General features: G+C 38.0%; 2 protein-coding genes across 3 annotated transcripts; both read right to left on the reverse strand.

Annotated features, from left to right (window-relative positions):
• Positions 1-7103, reverse strand: LOC132186231 (uncharacterized). Of its 2 annotated transcripts, none has more exons than XM_059600090.1 (4): positions 6500-7103; positions 6091-6206; positions 1818-2061; positions 1-1509 (listed from the first exon to the last, which is right to left on the reverse strand). In XM_059600090.1, exons 1-4 carry the CDS (start codon positions 6884-6886, stop codon positions 181-183), a joined length of 2076 nt encoding a protein of 691 aa, XP_059456073.1. In that variant the 5' UTR covers positions 6887-7103; the 3' UTR covers positions 1-180. The 2 variants fall into 2 exon arrangements, with proteins under 2 accessions (XP_059456073.1, XP_059456074.1); XM_059600091.1 differs by having other exon boundaries at positions 6331-6590.
• A 2222-nt stretch (positions 7104-9325) lies between these two features.
• On the reverse strand, positions 9326-13163 carry LOC132188430 (signal peptidase complex subunit 2). The gene is made up of 5 exons (XM_059602875.1): positions 12874-13163; positions 12623-12774; positions 12103-12184; positions 9823-9965; positions 9326-9700 (listed from the first exon to the last, which is right to left on the reverse strand). Exons 1-5 carry the CDS (start codon positions 12973-12975, stop codon positions 9604-9606), a joined length of 576 nt encoding a protein of 191 aa, XP_059458858.1. The 5' UTR covers positions 12976-13163; the 3' UTR covers positions 9326-9603.
• Between the last annotated feature and the right edge of the window lie 309 nt (positions 13164-13472).

Genomic DNA, 13472 nt, shown 5'->3' on the forward strand with positions numbered 1-13472 from the left:
TTCGCTGCCAAAACAAAATCCAAATTTCATTCAATTGGGGCACAAACGAGTACAACAAATGGACATTTCCCATTAGTTACAAATTCAAAAAGGCAAAGCTACAGCCACATATCTACATCTTGAGGAAACAAAAACAGGATCTACAAAGGAAAATAACATGAGCACATGAGCCGCAATGTATCAATTGGTTTCTTCCCTCCAATCCGAACAAGAGGCAGTTCCTCCACCACAAGATCCCTCTGGCTGTGAATCTGTATTATCATGGCCGTCTCCATCAGATCTCCCAGACAGTGAAACCAAACCCATGGCTGCAATGCTGTTTGCAATAACATCAACATCTCTGGTTCCACTGTAGAGACCCCTGCTCCCAGCAACAAATATACTTTGATTCTGATCTGCATTTGTTAGAACAGCAGGCAGTACACCCATCAACTGTGGGTTAGCCTGGGTTGATCCGCTGATGAGCAGACGCAGAGTCTCTCTCGCACCCTTTTCCACCATGGAGTCGGTTTCAGGAATCAATGGGTTCACAAGGTTTGGGTGCAAGGGAGGAATGACAGTTGAAATAGCGGGACCAGCACTAACCAAGTAGCCTTGACCTGAAGAGCAAAAATCAATAACTGGAATGTGAACAATTGGGTCACACATTAAAGGTGTGAAGACTGGTATCTGCTTAGAAGTTTGAATTGGCAACCGGACCATTGAGTCTGGCAGCAAAGCTGGGAATTTCACTGAAGGAACTTCATCTAGATTGAGAGGCAGTGTGGAAGTCAACAAGCTGGATGGCATATTAGCAGGAAATAAAGAAGAGAGTGGTGGAAGAAATGGTGATTCACTCGATGATGCAGGAATTTGTTGAGGTGCTGCTGAAAATTGCAGAGTTGATGCGCCAGGAGGACACCAACAATAGTAGGGAGAGAAAAGAGGTGAACCAACGTAACCAACTTGAGTTGTGGAGCTTAGAGCTGGGGGAACAGCCAATTTCCCTAGTGACTCTAGAAAACTTGATGGGGAAAACGGCACACTTCTTGTGATTTCTGGGAGCTTGTCATCTTCAGAATTATTTGAAGAGGCCGCATCAACTGGAATTGACAAAGTCATTGTCAGATTGTCAACTGCAGAAAATTGGCTGTCCCCTCGCCGCCGCAACTTTTCCCTAGAACCACTTCTTATAGAAGACAAGCTTCTGGGCAGGCCCTCTTTAAAGGAACTTGATCTGGGGCTGAGGCTACCCTGATAAAAAGAGTTTGCTTTTACTGCTTGACTGCCAGTGTGTCGAGAACGCAGAGATTTAAATGATGTTGATAAGGGTTGTCCATTCTGAGATGTACCAGACTGTTCAGTGGTAGTATCCAGAGGAGGGATGGATAAGCCTGGAGAACTTGCTCGTGAGCTATCCACTGTAGCCACAAGATAGGCACGAAGCTGAGTTGCAAAACAGCTGAGACGTGACTCGCTTATTCCAGTTAATTCGGCAATAGAAGGTTTCCTATGGACTAAATCCTTCATCTGTTAGAAGGAAAAAGAAAACAATTAGCAACCACTTTACCAGAGTAAGCAATGGATATAATAACTTGAGAAAAAAGATTCTTTTAAAAAAACCGCCATCTTCACCTCAAATCAAATCAAATTCCCAATAAATTTCAGGGTCAACCTCAGTTGAACCACACAGAAAAGGTTAGGACATGAACTTGTTCATTTTCGTATGCTAGGCAACACACAATTCTGGGCAACCTCAAGTGGATGAAGGCCCACTCAAATTATCACGACACAATGGGTGAATGTACTCAAATGCACATTATCGAAATCATGCATACCTTAGCAAGCAATTCAATTCCCAGAAGCCTGGACTTCTCTGAGCACCAAAAGTAGAAAACCTGGCCATCTGGAATCTTTATAAGGAAGGATCGGCGTGAATTATCCGCTGGGATCTCATCCACTGCTACAGCAGCGCACTGGGATTTACTGCTTAAGGTAAACAATCTTTCTGTCCGACAATCATCCCCAACAAATGATAGGCGCAAATCAGATGTTGGCAAAATTGTAAGATTCAGATTTCCCCTGCAACAATATGGAGTGAAGTTCGATTTAGGACCATTGAATAGTGAAATCACAAGCAAAACAACAACCAAAGGAAGTAAATGAACAATCAATACAATATATCTCCAGATTACATATCAAAGAACCAATAAAATCATCATAAAAGAAGTCCAATCAAATTTAAATTTCACTTCTACTTCAGTTTAAATATAACTTCATGCAATATATAGATAAACAAAAATATTGTTTGCCTCATTCTATCTATTAATGCCTCCTCAGATACAGACAGACTTAAGAGGATTGCCTGCATACTGATTAGTGTACAAAATATAATCCCTGAATCACTAGTGAAGAGATCCTAAAGCATGTAATCCTCTATCTGTTTTGCTGTGAAAATAACACTAGAAACAAATCATAAACATGCTTCTTCAGTGAAGATAATTGCAGCTTCAGTCCTAGATGCGGTCAAATTAATCCTCCTTAAATTATCCACCAAGAGATTTTTTTTTGGTCTTCAACGCTAAACACTAAATGAAAAAGATAAATAAGTAGTTCCCAATAGTTTGACTATCTCCAAACTTTGTTCAAATGTACAAGGGCCCCATCTCCAAAACTTTGTTCAAATGTATAAGGGCCCCAGCATAACTTCAAATACAGCTCCTCATTGACCAGCTTAGTTTGGGGGGTGTTAAGTATTGACTAACTTCAACCATAACAAAAGGTTCCCAAAGGGCAGGGAAGGGGAGATTCGAAACCATAATGAAACATTCATAATTATACTCAAGTGCCACAGAGGCAGACATGGTACAGATAATAATGAAACAATTAACAAAGATTTCCAAATAAGACATGAATGACATCTATCTGATAATTACTTGTGCCCTTAAATAAAGCAAGTGATCAAATTCATAACAGAGAAATAAAAGGTTTCCCACAGTGAAACATCTTGGCCGATGGGAAAAAAGAACTACATGTTCACATGAATAATGCAGAAAGTAAGCAATTCAAAATATGAAATAAACATACAGACAGTGACATTAATTTAGAATCACAAGCATCTATGACGAGGCCTTTAACACTCAAATCAATACCAATTAAAATGTAACCCTATATATCCAAAAAGCAGCAGCAAGCTATATAATATAAGAGCATGAAACTACCTTTACTTCCTCTTAATTCAGAGATCATAATAGAATACGCCCACTTTACCTACAAGTAAAAAGATATACTTATTTGGAATAATGAACATTTTCATCATCAATAAGCTAAAATATAGATTCCTAGAATTTCTACTAATCAGCAACAAACACAGGATACACTTCCCAGAAATATTGTACTTGTATGAAACTCAATACTAGAGGAATATTTCCAACACTTAAAAATCAAACTTCCATTCCCCTCCACCCAAAAAATAAATTAAAACACTCTGAATAAGACATAAAAGGAAATAAGAGCAAAGAATCGGGACTACAATCTGTGAGATAATTAACATACAAAAATCTAATGAGTAAATATGAGTAAGAAACTAAACTGGATTCACAAGCCAAAGTTAAGATAAATTTCTCACATTGAACAGACTCCTTATCTATGAAAATTTTAAGCTCTCTTTATTTTTCCTTTTTCCCTTTTTGGGGCAGGATGGGGGCAGTGGTACAAGAATTTATAGCTGACTTTTTTCTGTAACCAATACAACAAGGTATAATCATTACACTAACCTCCATGGTGTCGCCCCATGTCAAATATGCAACCACAGCTATGAAGGTCATATCAAGATGCAGCAGTCTATAAAACAAGCAAATAAAATCTAGCACACGCAGGCATTACGTGGTTAAAATGAAGTATGTGACCACAGCTATGCAGTTTCATATCAAGATGCAGCAGTCTATTAAACAAGCAAATAAAATCTAGCACACGCAGGCATTCCGTGGTTAAAATGAAGGGGCATTTCTAGACATTGTAAACATGCATGCAACCTGAACATGTTTATGAGCCGAAAGATAAAATGCTCCATTAACTATGACACTGCATGCATGTCCTCTAGGTGTGGGAAAGGTAAGGCTCACGTGTTGTAGCGTTGAGTGCTTACGTGGACTTTGGGTCAGAGGGCTTTTGGTTTTTGTGGGGTTTGGGTTGGTGTGCTTGTTGGGTTTGAGGGTGTGTCGGGTTTTGTGGTTTTTAGGTGTTTTCTTTGGGCTTTTATTAGGTGCTTTTTGATAGGGAACCTCGACAAGGCAGGGTCCTTCAGATCTACCCTTGTAGAGTAAACCTCAGACCGTGTACCGCACCATTGGAAGTTTCCCTACACGGATTAGGGTAAATCGCCGATTTTTACACCAGGGATGCAGCCCCAAGGGAGAGTTTGCACCTAGCAAGTCTCGAACTTGGGCTCTAAGGGGTGATATGCCCTAATACCACTAGACCAACCCCTTGGGGTTCAATATTAAATATGTACCGCAACTATGATCTAGTAAAAAGACTATCACAAAGTTTTGAGACAAAAGTAGGATTCTTTGTTCTAGGTAAAGCTGATGGCCAACATGAAGATTGCAGAGAAAAGTTGTTTTAATCATCTATTGAAACCCAAAGCAGACATAAAACCTATCTATATATATATATAGGAGCTCCAGCATTGATATTCATACATACAGAGAGCACTAGCAACAAACACCCTATAACCCATTCCCTTCCTTATATATAGGACAAATTTCAAAAAAATCACAAAAAGTCACCCAATGGGTAGGGAATGCTAAACATTGGGAATGCTACAGTGCTACCCAATGGGTAGGGAACCAAAAGAGCTTACCTATACATTATTTTAATATAAAAATTTCTCTTTCCTCTCTCCTCCTTCATCTTTTTGCCTTTTATTGGGGATTGTATTTGGATTTTGTAAAAAATTGGAGGGTAGGTATGGAACTTGTATTTTGTAATGAAATAATATTTTAATGGGGTATAAGGAAAGGTAATGGAAGCTATTGTGAAGTATATTTGGATAGGGAAGCAAAAAATAGTTTTGTTCCCTAAACATCACGTATATTTCAAACCATCTGCCTACACATGGAATATCAAAAGTGTAATTGTATAGTATAGCGTGAATCAATTACCATTAAGTAGCTGCAAAAAGGTCCAGCACATAGTCCATATATGTACTTTCCATGAAGAGTTGCAAGATACATCAAGAAGACTTAAAACATAGGGGAAGGACACGAACCCAGTCCCCTCCTAGCCTTGGCTCTTATTTTAGGGGGGAAAAAAAAGAAGCTATTAAAATCTTTATAATTCCAACATAAACCAGACTTGGCAGGATTGAATAGACTCTGTAAACTTGATGAGATCGGTGCAGTGACACAGAATAGTAGTAAGGTGAAAAGGTGATCAATAGCTAAGAACACCTCAAGTGAACATTATCACGCCACAAATGATGAATGCCAAAACGAAGTTATAGCATTAACATCAACAAAATTGTTGCTACTGAAAATGAATCACCAGTACAGACACCCCCACTTGAGAGTTGAGAGATCATACAAGAATAAATGATGATCAACAAATTTTTTTTGATAAGTAATCGCAAAAAAATCAATAAAAGCGTAAAGGCGCCCCTAAGTGCACAAGAAGTATATAAGAGGAAACACCTAGCTAGGAGGAGCAAAAAGAGAATAAAATCACTATAACCAATCGACAAAGGAGAAACATAAGCACAAGTCAAAAGATACAAAGTATTCTCTCAGTCCTAAAAACTTCAATCACTCATTTCCAAATAAATCTCACTTAAACATATCACACGATCTCTACTGCAGAAGTGATGAATAAAAACAGATAATTACTTTCTTTAAATTCTAAATCAAAGCAAAGCTAGCATTATAAAAAGAGTGATAAAATAAACTAAAGATATTCAAGAAGTAACAAGAAGCATCGCTTTCAACTATTTGAAACACAATAAAAGCAGAAAAAACTACAAGCATGCATATACAAAGTTATCACAACACGCCAATCCACATCACCAGCATATAAAACATATAGATACACCGATATGCATCCAATTGAAATTACCTTGTAGCAGTTGGACACAAGAGAGTCCCTTGCTTCTTGACCTTCCCCACACGAATCGAAACTAGAGGTATACAGAAGCACCTCGCTAGCATTCCAACCTCGGCTGGCTCGAAATGCTGTTATCAAACACACAAAACAAAACCAATCAGTATAAGTTAATAACAGAAACGTCTAAGCAAGAAAGCAAGAAACACCAATTCAATCCTATGCATAATTAATTATTTCTAAGGTTTGACTCACGGCCAATTCGTGAAACCGTGCAACCATCAATGGCCGCCACACCAATTTCCTACATAGAATCGCCAAACAAACTTCCAACCACAGAAGCGGTGAACTCTTTCTTGAAAAGTAGCTCAATTATACCAAAGCAAACTCCATTCATCAAATTCTCTTCGAATTAGGTACCTACCTGACTTAACTGAGCCAGCAAGCGATCCTCGGCGACGCCATTCGAAGCGTTCATCTTCAACAAAGGTTTCAACCTCTCATCGGCACGACAAGCGCCCATCACCTGCATATCCAGAGCCTGTAGCCACCACATAACCCGGTCTTCGCGATCGCTCTGCTGAAGCAACAGATCTCCATCACCTTCGTCAACAAGAATGTCCGTCAACCGGTCCGCAAGCCCTGTCTCGCTCCTCGACCCGCCGGTCTCTCGCGAACCGCTGGAACTCGCACTGGATCCGGCATCCATCGACGACGAGTCGTCCAAGTCCTCGCCGTCGTATCGGTTCACGTGATCAAGATCCTCGATCTGGTCGTTACCGGTTGAATCTTGGTTTCTAGGGTTCGTCATAACAAATATCCGAAAATTTCCCTCACAAAAACAGAAGAACTAAAAAAACCAGCGCACAGATTGAAACTCTTAGCTTCAAAATCTTCAAATCTGAATCAGAACCTCTCACACAGACTCTAATCTCCAGGAAATCGATCGCAACGAGGTGTGTGAAAGGGATTTAGAGATTGAGAGAGAGAGAAATTTCTCCCACACAAAATTGCTGGTGCAAAATTTGACAAGATAAAGAGACCCCGAGTTTATAAAGGGCCTTGGAGACCTAGCGGACACGAAAGCGGTTTATGAAATGCGATTTTTGTTTATTTTTAAAGTCGGTTTCAAGTCCGTGCATGATTGCATGCGTATGTTCCACGTCAGATTTCTCATAGTGGGACCAACCGGAGAAGTGTAGGACCAAGCAGCCCAACGTTTCGGGAACCGCCACGTCAGATGCTTAGCCGACATTTTCGTTTGGTAATGAACGAGTGAAAACGGAAGCGCCACTTACCCCCCGCCCCCGGCCCCTGCCCGAAAAAAACAAGAATAAATAAAGAAAACGAAGGCGCCGAATAAGAAGAGGAGTGAGGTGGAGTACACGTTGGAGGGGAGAGGTTAACGAGGATTGAGGGAACAGCGAAGTACCAGTTTGCTTTGTTTTGGTTTGTTAATGGACGACCTTGACCAATTATTAAGGTCACTGGTTTTTTTTTTTTTTTTTTTTTTGTTCTTTTCTTGATTGGGGAACTATTTATCACCGTTGTAGGCCCCACAACATTTATTCGGTTTGGTTTGGTATATCAAAAACATTTCTCACAGTTTCGACTGTTGCTGGGGATCCAGCAATTTTGCTGTCGGAAAGAGTTTGTTGCAAACTAATTTCAATTTGGGATCTTTACCCTGATCACTGGTTTAAAAGCTGGAGGGGAGAAATTGAATGGCAAATATTATTTAAGCAACTAAAATGGTTGGGCTGGTTGTTGTTTATTTTGTTGGATGTAATAAAATAAAAATATTTTAATTTTAAAATAGGTTTTGAGGATCCTATTCCGTGTGAGAACAATTATTTTCTTCATTTAAATAAATTTTCTCTTGTTGAAATAAATAATAATCGAGATGTTCTATTCGATTATATAAATGAGCGTTTCTCAGTTCTTACAAATGGATATTAATTTATATATTTGTTAGAATGTATTTTTTTATTTGTAAAAGCATTTGATATGACGTAAAGGTGAGAATAATTATTTTTTTACTGTTTTGTGCTTTTGATAGTTTGTTAACGTTTTTACTTTAAAAAGAGATAACCAAAGGAAGACAGCAAAAAAAAAGTGTTATCAAACAGCTGGGTATCATTATGGTGATACATTTAGGTAACCAAACACTTAGGTATAGGAAGGGATGGGAAGAAAAGAGGTAATTACTCCACAAATTTCAGAAAAAGAAAAGAAAGGAAATAATAATAATAATAATAATAATAATTGTCTGGCATCAATCATCTCAGTAAAAGCATTTTGGAAAAAATTGGCCAGCGACAAGAGTGTGGGGGAGGGAGGGACAGATGAGAATAGACTTTACGGGCATATGCTGGGAATATGCTGCAGATGACATGAATTTTCTCTTCCACTTTTTGCCTAACTTTCAACTCCTAAAGTATTTGCAACCATGATGAATGTTTCCCCTTGATACATGTGACTCCGAAGTCGGATTTAACGTGCATCAACAATGACTTGTTTCTTTCACACACACCCCTCCCCCCTTCATATGATGAATCTCAGGTGTAAGGGGAGGGCGTGCTCAAGGAAAATAATATACTTATGGAATTCAAGCTTCTCCAACGAATTGTCAAATTCAACAGAAATTCGTCCTACACCAAGCCAAGGCTTGTGGAAATAGCATTACTCCAATTTTCAAATAGAGAACATACTCTCTTGCATCAAGACAGGCCGGTGTTTCATAGCAAACTATAAGCCCACTTGCCTCGTCCGGCCTAGAATGCAGAACCTACCTGCCTAGAGCTAGTGAGTCCAGCTGCCCAAATTCGAACAGCCTAATAACAAGAAATCTCAATCGGCAGCTCACCCTTCTCTCAAACATTGGCCAAACAATTGGACGATATTGTGAATACATACATCAGGAAGTTGGGACAAAGCAAAACTTGGAGCGATGAGGGCAACATAAGCTGCACACCGAAATCCATGTACTGCCAAGTTTCTAGCTGCCATGAAGAGTCCGGGGAAAGAAAGCATATGGCAATACTGAGAAGAAATCTAATTAGCCACAAATTAAATTGCCCATGATCCTTGATCCACACCCATCTCAGCATTGAATCAAAGATTGGCGGTAAATTTTTTGATTAAAAAGCAACTAGATAGTGAAAACCATCTAACTCATGCATAGTATAAAGCATTAGACAGTTGCAATTAAAAGCTTGACTATCATCAGAAGTGGGAGAACACTTGAAAGAAAATGAAAATTTTGAGATATATAGATGGCAAATATTCCAGATTTCACTTGCTGAATCGACTGCAATGGAGTAAATTGTCTTATAAAGCTGAGAAGATTTTAATTCCATTTGTTCGGTTCTAAGTTTATCAGCGCAAAAAAAAACCATGATGTCAATGAGGAACATCTTAGTCACGTCGACATATAACTAGAGTTCTTTCTGCCAACCACTGTCCTATCAGATAACGTTTGGAGCTAATTCTCCCCGGATCCGTAAGATCATTTTCGAGATCTTCAAATCATTTGTTCTTCTTTGGTTCTCTTGCATATTGATCTATTAATCCTTCAACATCTTTCCACAATAGGCCCTCCACCAAAACTCCATCCTTGGTGAACCTGTAACATCACAAGAGACCAGAAAATGTAAAGGCATATACTGATGCAGTTCAAACCTTTAAAAAAAAAACAAACTCAATTTGTGTGATTGTATGCACGTGTATGCAGATAGAGAGAGAGACCATTGAGTAACACTTTTGGTAAGATGTACAGGTTCATTTGCAGAAATTGATTTAGGATCTGCACTTGCTATGGTAAGTGTGTACATATCTGAAAATCTTGGCAATTTGGAAGACACCACCAAGCCAGTGCTGGTAAACGATTCCTGTACAGAGAAACTGCAACTAAGATGGAGGACAAATAAATTTTATTACACATTCAACATGTCTTGAAATGTATATTTCATAAGCTGGATCTTGTTTATTAAACAACCTGTTGATTTACTCAAGAAGCAAATATTCAGAGAGCTTGCCTTGTTTTTATTTCTCTTCAGATCAAGCACAAGTTTGTAGCCTTTAAAAGAGGTAATGCATACCAAGATTTATGGGCTTCCGGGTGGCTTCAAGAAACCATGAAGGCTAGACCTCAAAAGGGGTGTTAAGTTCGTAATGGAAAGATCTAGAAATAAACAATAAACATAGCTTAAATTATCAAATCTATAATAGGAATTAAGAGATGCCCAAAGCTTCCAAGTTGTTTAAACAATAATCTTTCTAATTCACGGGTAGAGTATTAGACCATAGAGGTAGTCCTACACACAGGAGGTATCCAAAGGCCCTAAATACTCAGGTTAGATAAAACAATATCCAAAACCTCCAAAAAAGGACTCTTCTTCATGGATAAATGTGGAGACCTCGAAATCAATATTGGTCTCAGAAAGACTTATCTCATACTTTGAACTTTAGCAAGACTACTATCTCATTTTAAAGATTCTTGTATTATCTATCCTACAAATGCACCAAGTGGTGCTGGTACTCTTGCTTCCAGCTTTTCATCCCTAATCACAAAAAGATGCCTCCTGAATGTCAGAACAACCAATCCAAGTCAAACCAACTCATAATCATAATTACCAAACACTGCTAACCAAAATAAACTCCATTAGGCCTCTAACTAGAGCTAGTATCCCAAAATAGAGACCTCTGAAGCAATATGAGTTAGCACAGAAACTCCATAATTTAACCCAACATCTCAATCACTCAGGAATATTTTGAAATGATTAAGCTAATAATGCATATTTTGAGAGCTGTCTCCAGGCCATCATGTCTTCTCCTAACCAACTCATGCTAGTACATTGTCTTTCTAAAAGGAGAGCACGACTGCTTCTACTACCCTACCTTGCATGCATTCCCTCCCTTGAACAAACTATGTAATCTCGAATAAGGGCCCCTATTCATAACTAAAGAGAGGAAGCACATGCTGTTGGCACAGACAGGCAGTTAAAGTAGATATGATAAATTTTCATTTTTACCATTAAGACACCACTAGAGTAAGAAGCCATGACTAAAAGTAGCTATACATTATATAAATGATGTCTTAAGTTGTAGTAGTTTAAGGCATACAGCATGTCACCAAGAAAACTAAACTCTGATGATCCAGCACCTATACCTTCATTCGACTATCCTATCCATGCAGACTCAGTATTTTTACAAGCAATTATTGAAGAATTTAGAATCTACTTAAGAACTTATAGCTTACGGAAAAATAAACTATGATGGAAGAATAATTGCATTACCTCATTTGTGAGAAACCTCTGGTTTTTAACCAATCTACATACATAAAACACCAATGGAAGAATTTTGTAGAAAAATAACATCTATGGGACTAACTTTACAGCTCATTTCTCCTCAACTCATTCAAGAATTTGCAAATATCAAGTATCCAGTTATCCCTGTCCAAATTCTAAACATTATTGTACAGAGCCATTGGCAAAAGCACAAACAGGCTCATCAGGCAGGGTATTGGACACTTTCTCCAAATTTTGCACAAATATATACCTTCTAACAGGTACTCTTTCAAGTTTCAAGCAGGTTATAGCTTTATATTTTGCGCAATGATGACACCACTTAATGAGGATATCAGTTGATTCAGAGGGATTTTGCTTTTGTTAAACTCCATACGATAGGTAAGCATTTATCTAAAACTGCCCTTGATGACAATCCGAAGATTTTTTATTGATATTTAAGAAAAAGGTAAGACAATCCGAAGATGTATACATAAATACTTCTAGCACAATATTTGCAAATAAAAAAACTGCGCTACTGAAAGTTTGTAACCACCTGAAACTTAGGATGGTGATTAAATGTTTGTGAAAACTACGGTAGCCATACAAGTGTAGAGGAAACTGACCAGTATTTATATTACCAAATATATTGCATCATTCAGAAAGAAAAGAAAACGACTGAATCTCTAAATTCAAACACATTGTCTAGTATGATTGCTAATCCGTCTCGAAAGGATCTTACCGCAGGAGGATAGGTAAACAGGATCGCATTCTTCTCCTTTGTGTATAAGAGCAGCTGCAACAACCCATTGAAGACTATATACTTGCCAGAGTCAAAGATCAAACAAACTTGAAAACGAGTAAAATGGTATAACATACCATATCATATGCTTCCATTTGACTGTCAAAAAATCAATAAAGGAAAAAAAACATAATGAATTTTGAAATCATATGTTTATAAAAATTTGGTTGTTGTTGTTGTTTTTTTTTTTTAATTCTTTCTTTTCAGGTCCCAAACAGTGAAATTTGGCAAATTGTTCTTCATTGACTTCCTTTCCATTTTTTACAATTAAGAGAGATCGAACAACAAAGCCAACACATTCTCAGTAAAGACCTGAACCAAAAAGGCCAAATGACCCTTTTTCTTTCTCGTTCCACATCTCCTCAGCAACCAAATTGATTTTCTCATCAATCAAACAGAAATTAACGGTAACAAAAAGAGAATTCACACCTAAAAAGCCTCATGCGAGGAAAAAGGATATAATACGATGCAGGCGACGAGAAAATCCCGGTTCTCAGGAAACTTCTTCTTGTAGAACTGAGCCACCAGAGCAATGATAATTATGATCGTTCCCATCACCAATCTTACATTACTCATCCTCACGTCTTCCGCATATCCACGACCCGTCACGATCTATTCAAAGAAAGTTGAAAAACAGGAAGAATATGATCATGGATCTATAAGAAGAAAGAGAAAATTAGGGTTTTCTTTCTATTCTTTTGCTTGATTTACCTCGGAGATGGACTCGTCGAGTATGTGCTTGATTGAGTGGTGGTCTAAGAGATTGGCCTTCTTAGGGTTTTTGGCGGCCGTTTCTGGTTTCTTTTCTTGCATTTTTGGGAGAAATGGGAGAGAATTGAGAGGGGACAGTAGGAGCCGAGCCTTGTCTATGCGTGCTTGAAAAGCGTCTATACTTTGATGATTTAGCCTTTTAAGTATTTTTGTGCTGTCGCCTGTTCGAAGATGGTAAGGTTAATTAGCATTCGGTGATGCCGGTGGCCCTGGCCGAAGAGCCAAGGCGTGGTCCAGTAAATGTCGATGTGAATAGTTGAAAATCGATAAGGGAAAAAAATTATCATTTATGTTTTATATATTAACGATAATGCTTGATTACTGTTAGTTTTATCATATTTATTTCGTCAACCATTAAAAAATCTAGACGGTCGTATAATGGTTCATGTGAAATTTTTTTTTATAAAGAATAATATTATATACGATATTTTTATTTAACAATTAAGTGTTTTTCTTGAGAAAGATTAATTCAAATGTTTGTTGGGACAGTAACATAAAAATTGTATAATTGTAAAATAAAAATATAATTTCTAACATTA

The sequence above is a fragment of the Corylus avellana genome, chromosome ca7, assembly GCF_901000735.1.
Source record: "Corylus avellana chromosome ca7, CavTom2PMs-1.0".
NCBI lineage: Eukaryota > Viridiplantae > Streptophyta > Magnoliopsida > Fagales > Betulaceae > Corylus > Corylus avellana.

What these genes read in the sequence shown, in the direction of transcription:
- LOC132186231 (XM_059600090.1), bottom strand. Translation starts at nt 6,886, where the DNA reads ATGACGAACCCTAGAAACCAAGATTCAACCGGTAACGACCAGATCGAG. An exon ending in TGCTGGCTCAGTTAAGTCAG is followed by an intron (nt 6,207 to 6,499) that starts GTAGGTACCTAA and finishes GTTTGATAACAG; the next exon opens with CATTTCGAGCCAGCCGAGGT. An exon ending in TTGTGTCCAACTGCTACAAG is followed by an intron (nt 2,062 to 6,090) that starts GTAATTTCAATT and finishes ATATTGTTGCAG; the next exon opens with GGGAAATCTGAATCTTACAA.
- LOC132188430 (XM_059602875.1), bottom strand. Translation starts at nt 12,975, where the DNA reads ATGCAAGAAAAGAAACCAGAAACGGCCGCCAAAAACCCTAAGAAGGCC. An exon ending in CTCGTCGCCTGCATCGTATT is followed by an intron (nt 12,185 to 12,622) that starts ATATCCTTTTTC and finishes TGACTCTGGCAA; the next exon opens with GTATATAGTCTTCAATGGGT. An exon ending in TGTTTACCTATCCTCCTGCG is followed by an intron (nt 9,966 to 12,102) that starts GTAAGATCCTTT and finishes TTCTCTGTACAG; the next exon opens with GAATCGTTTACCAGCACTGG.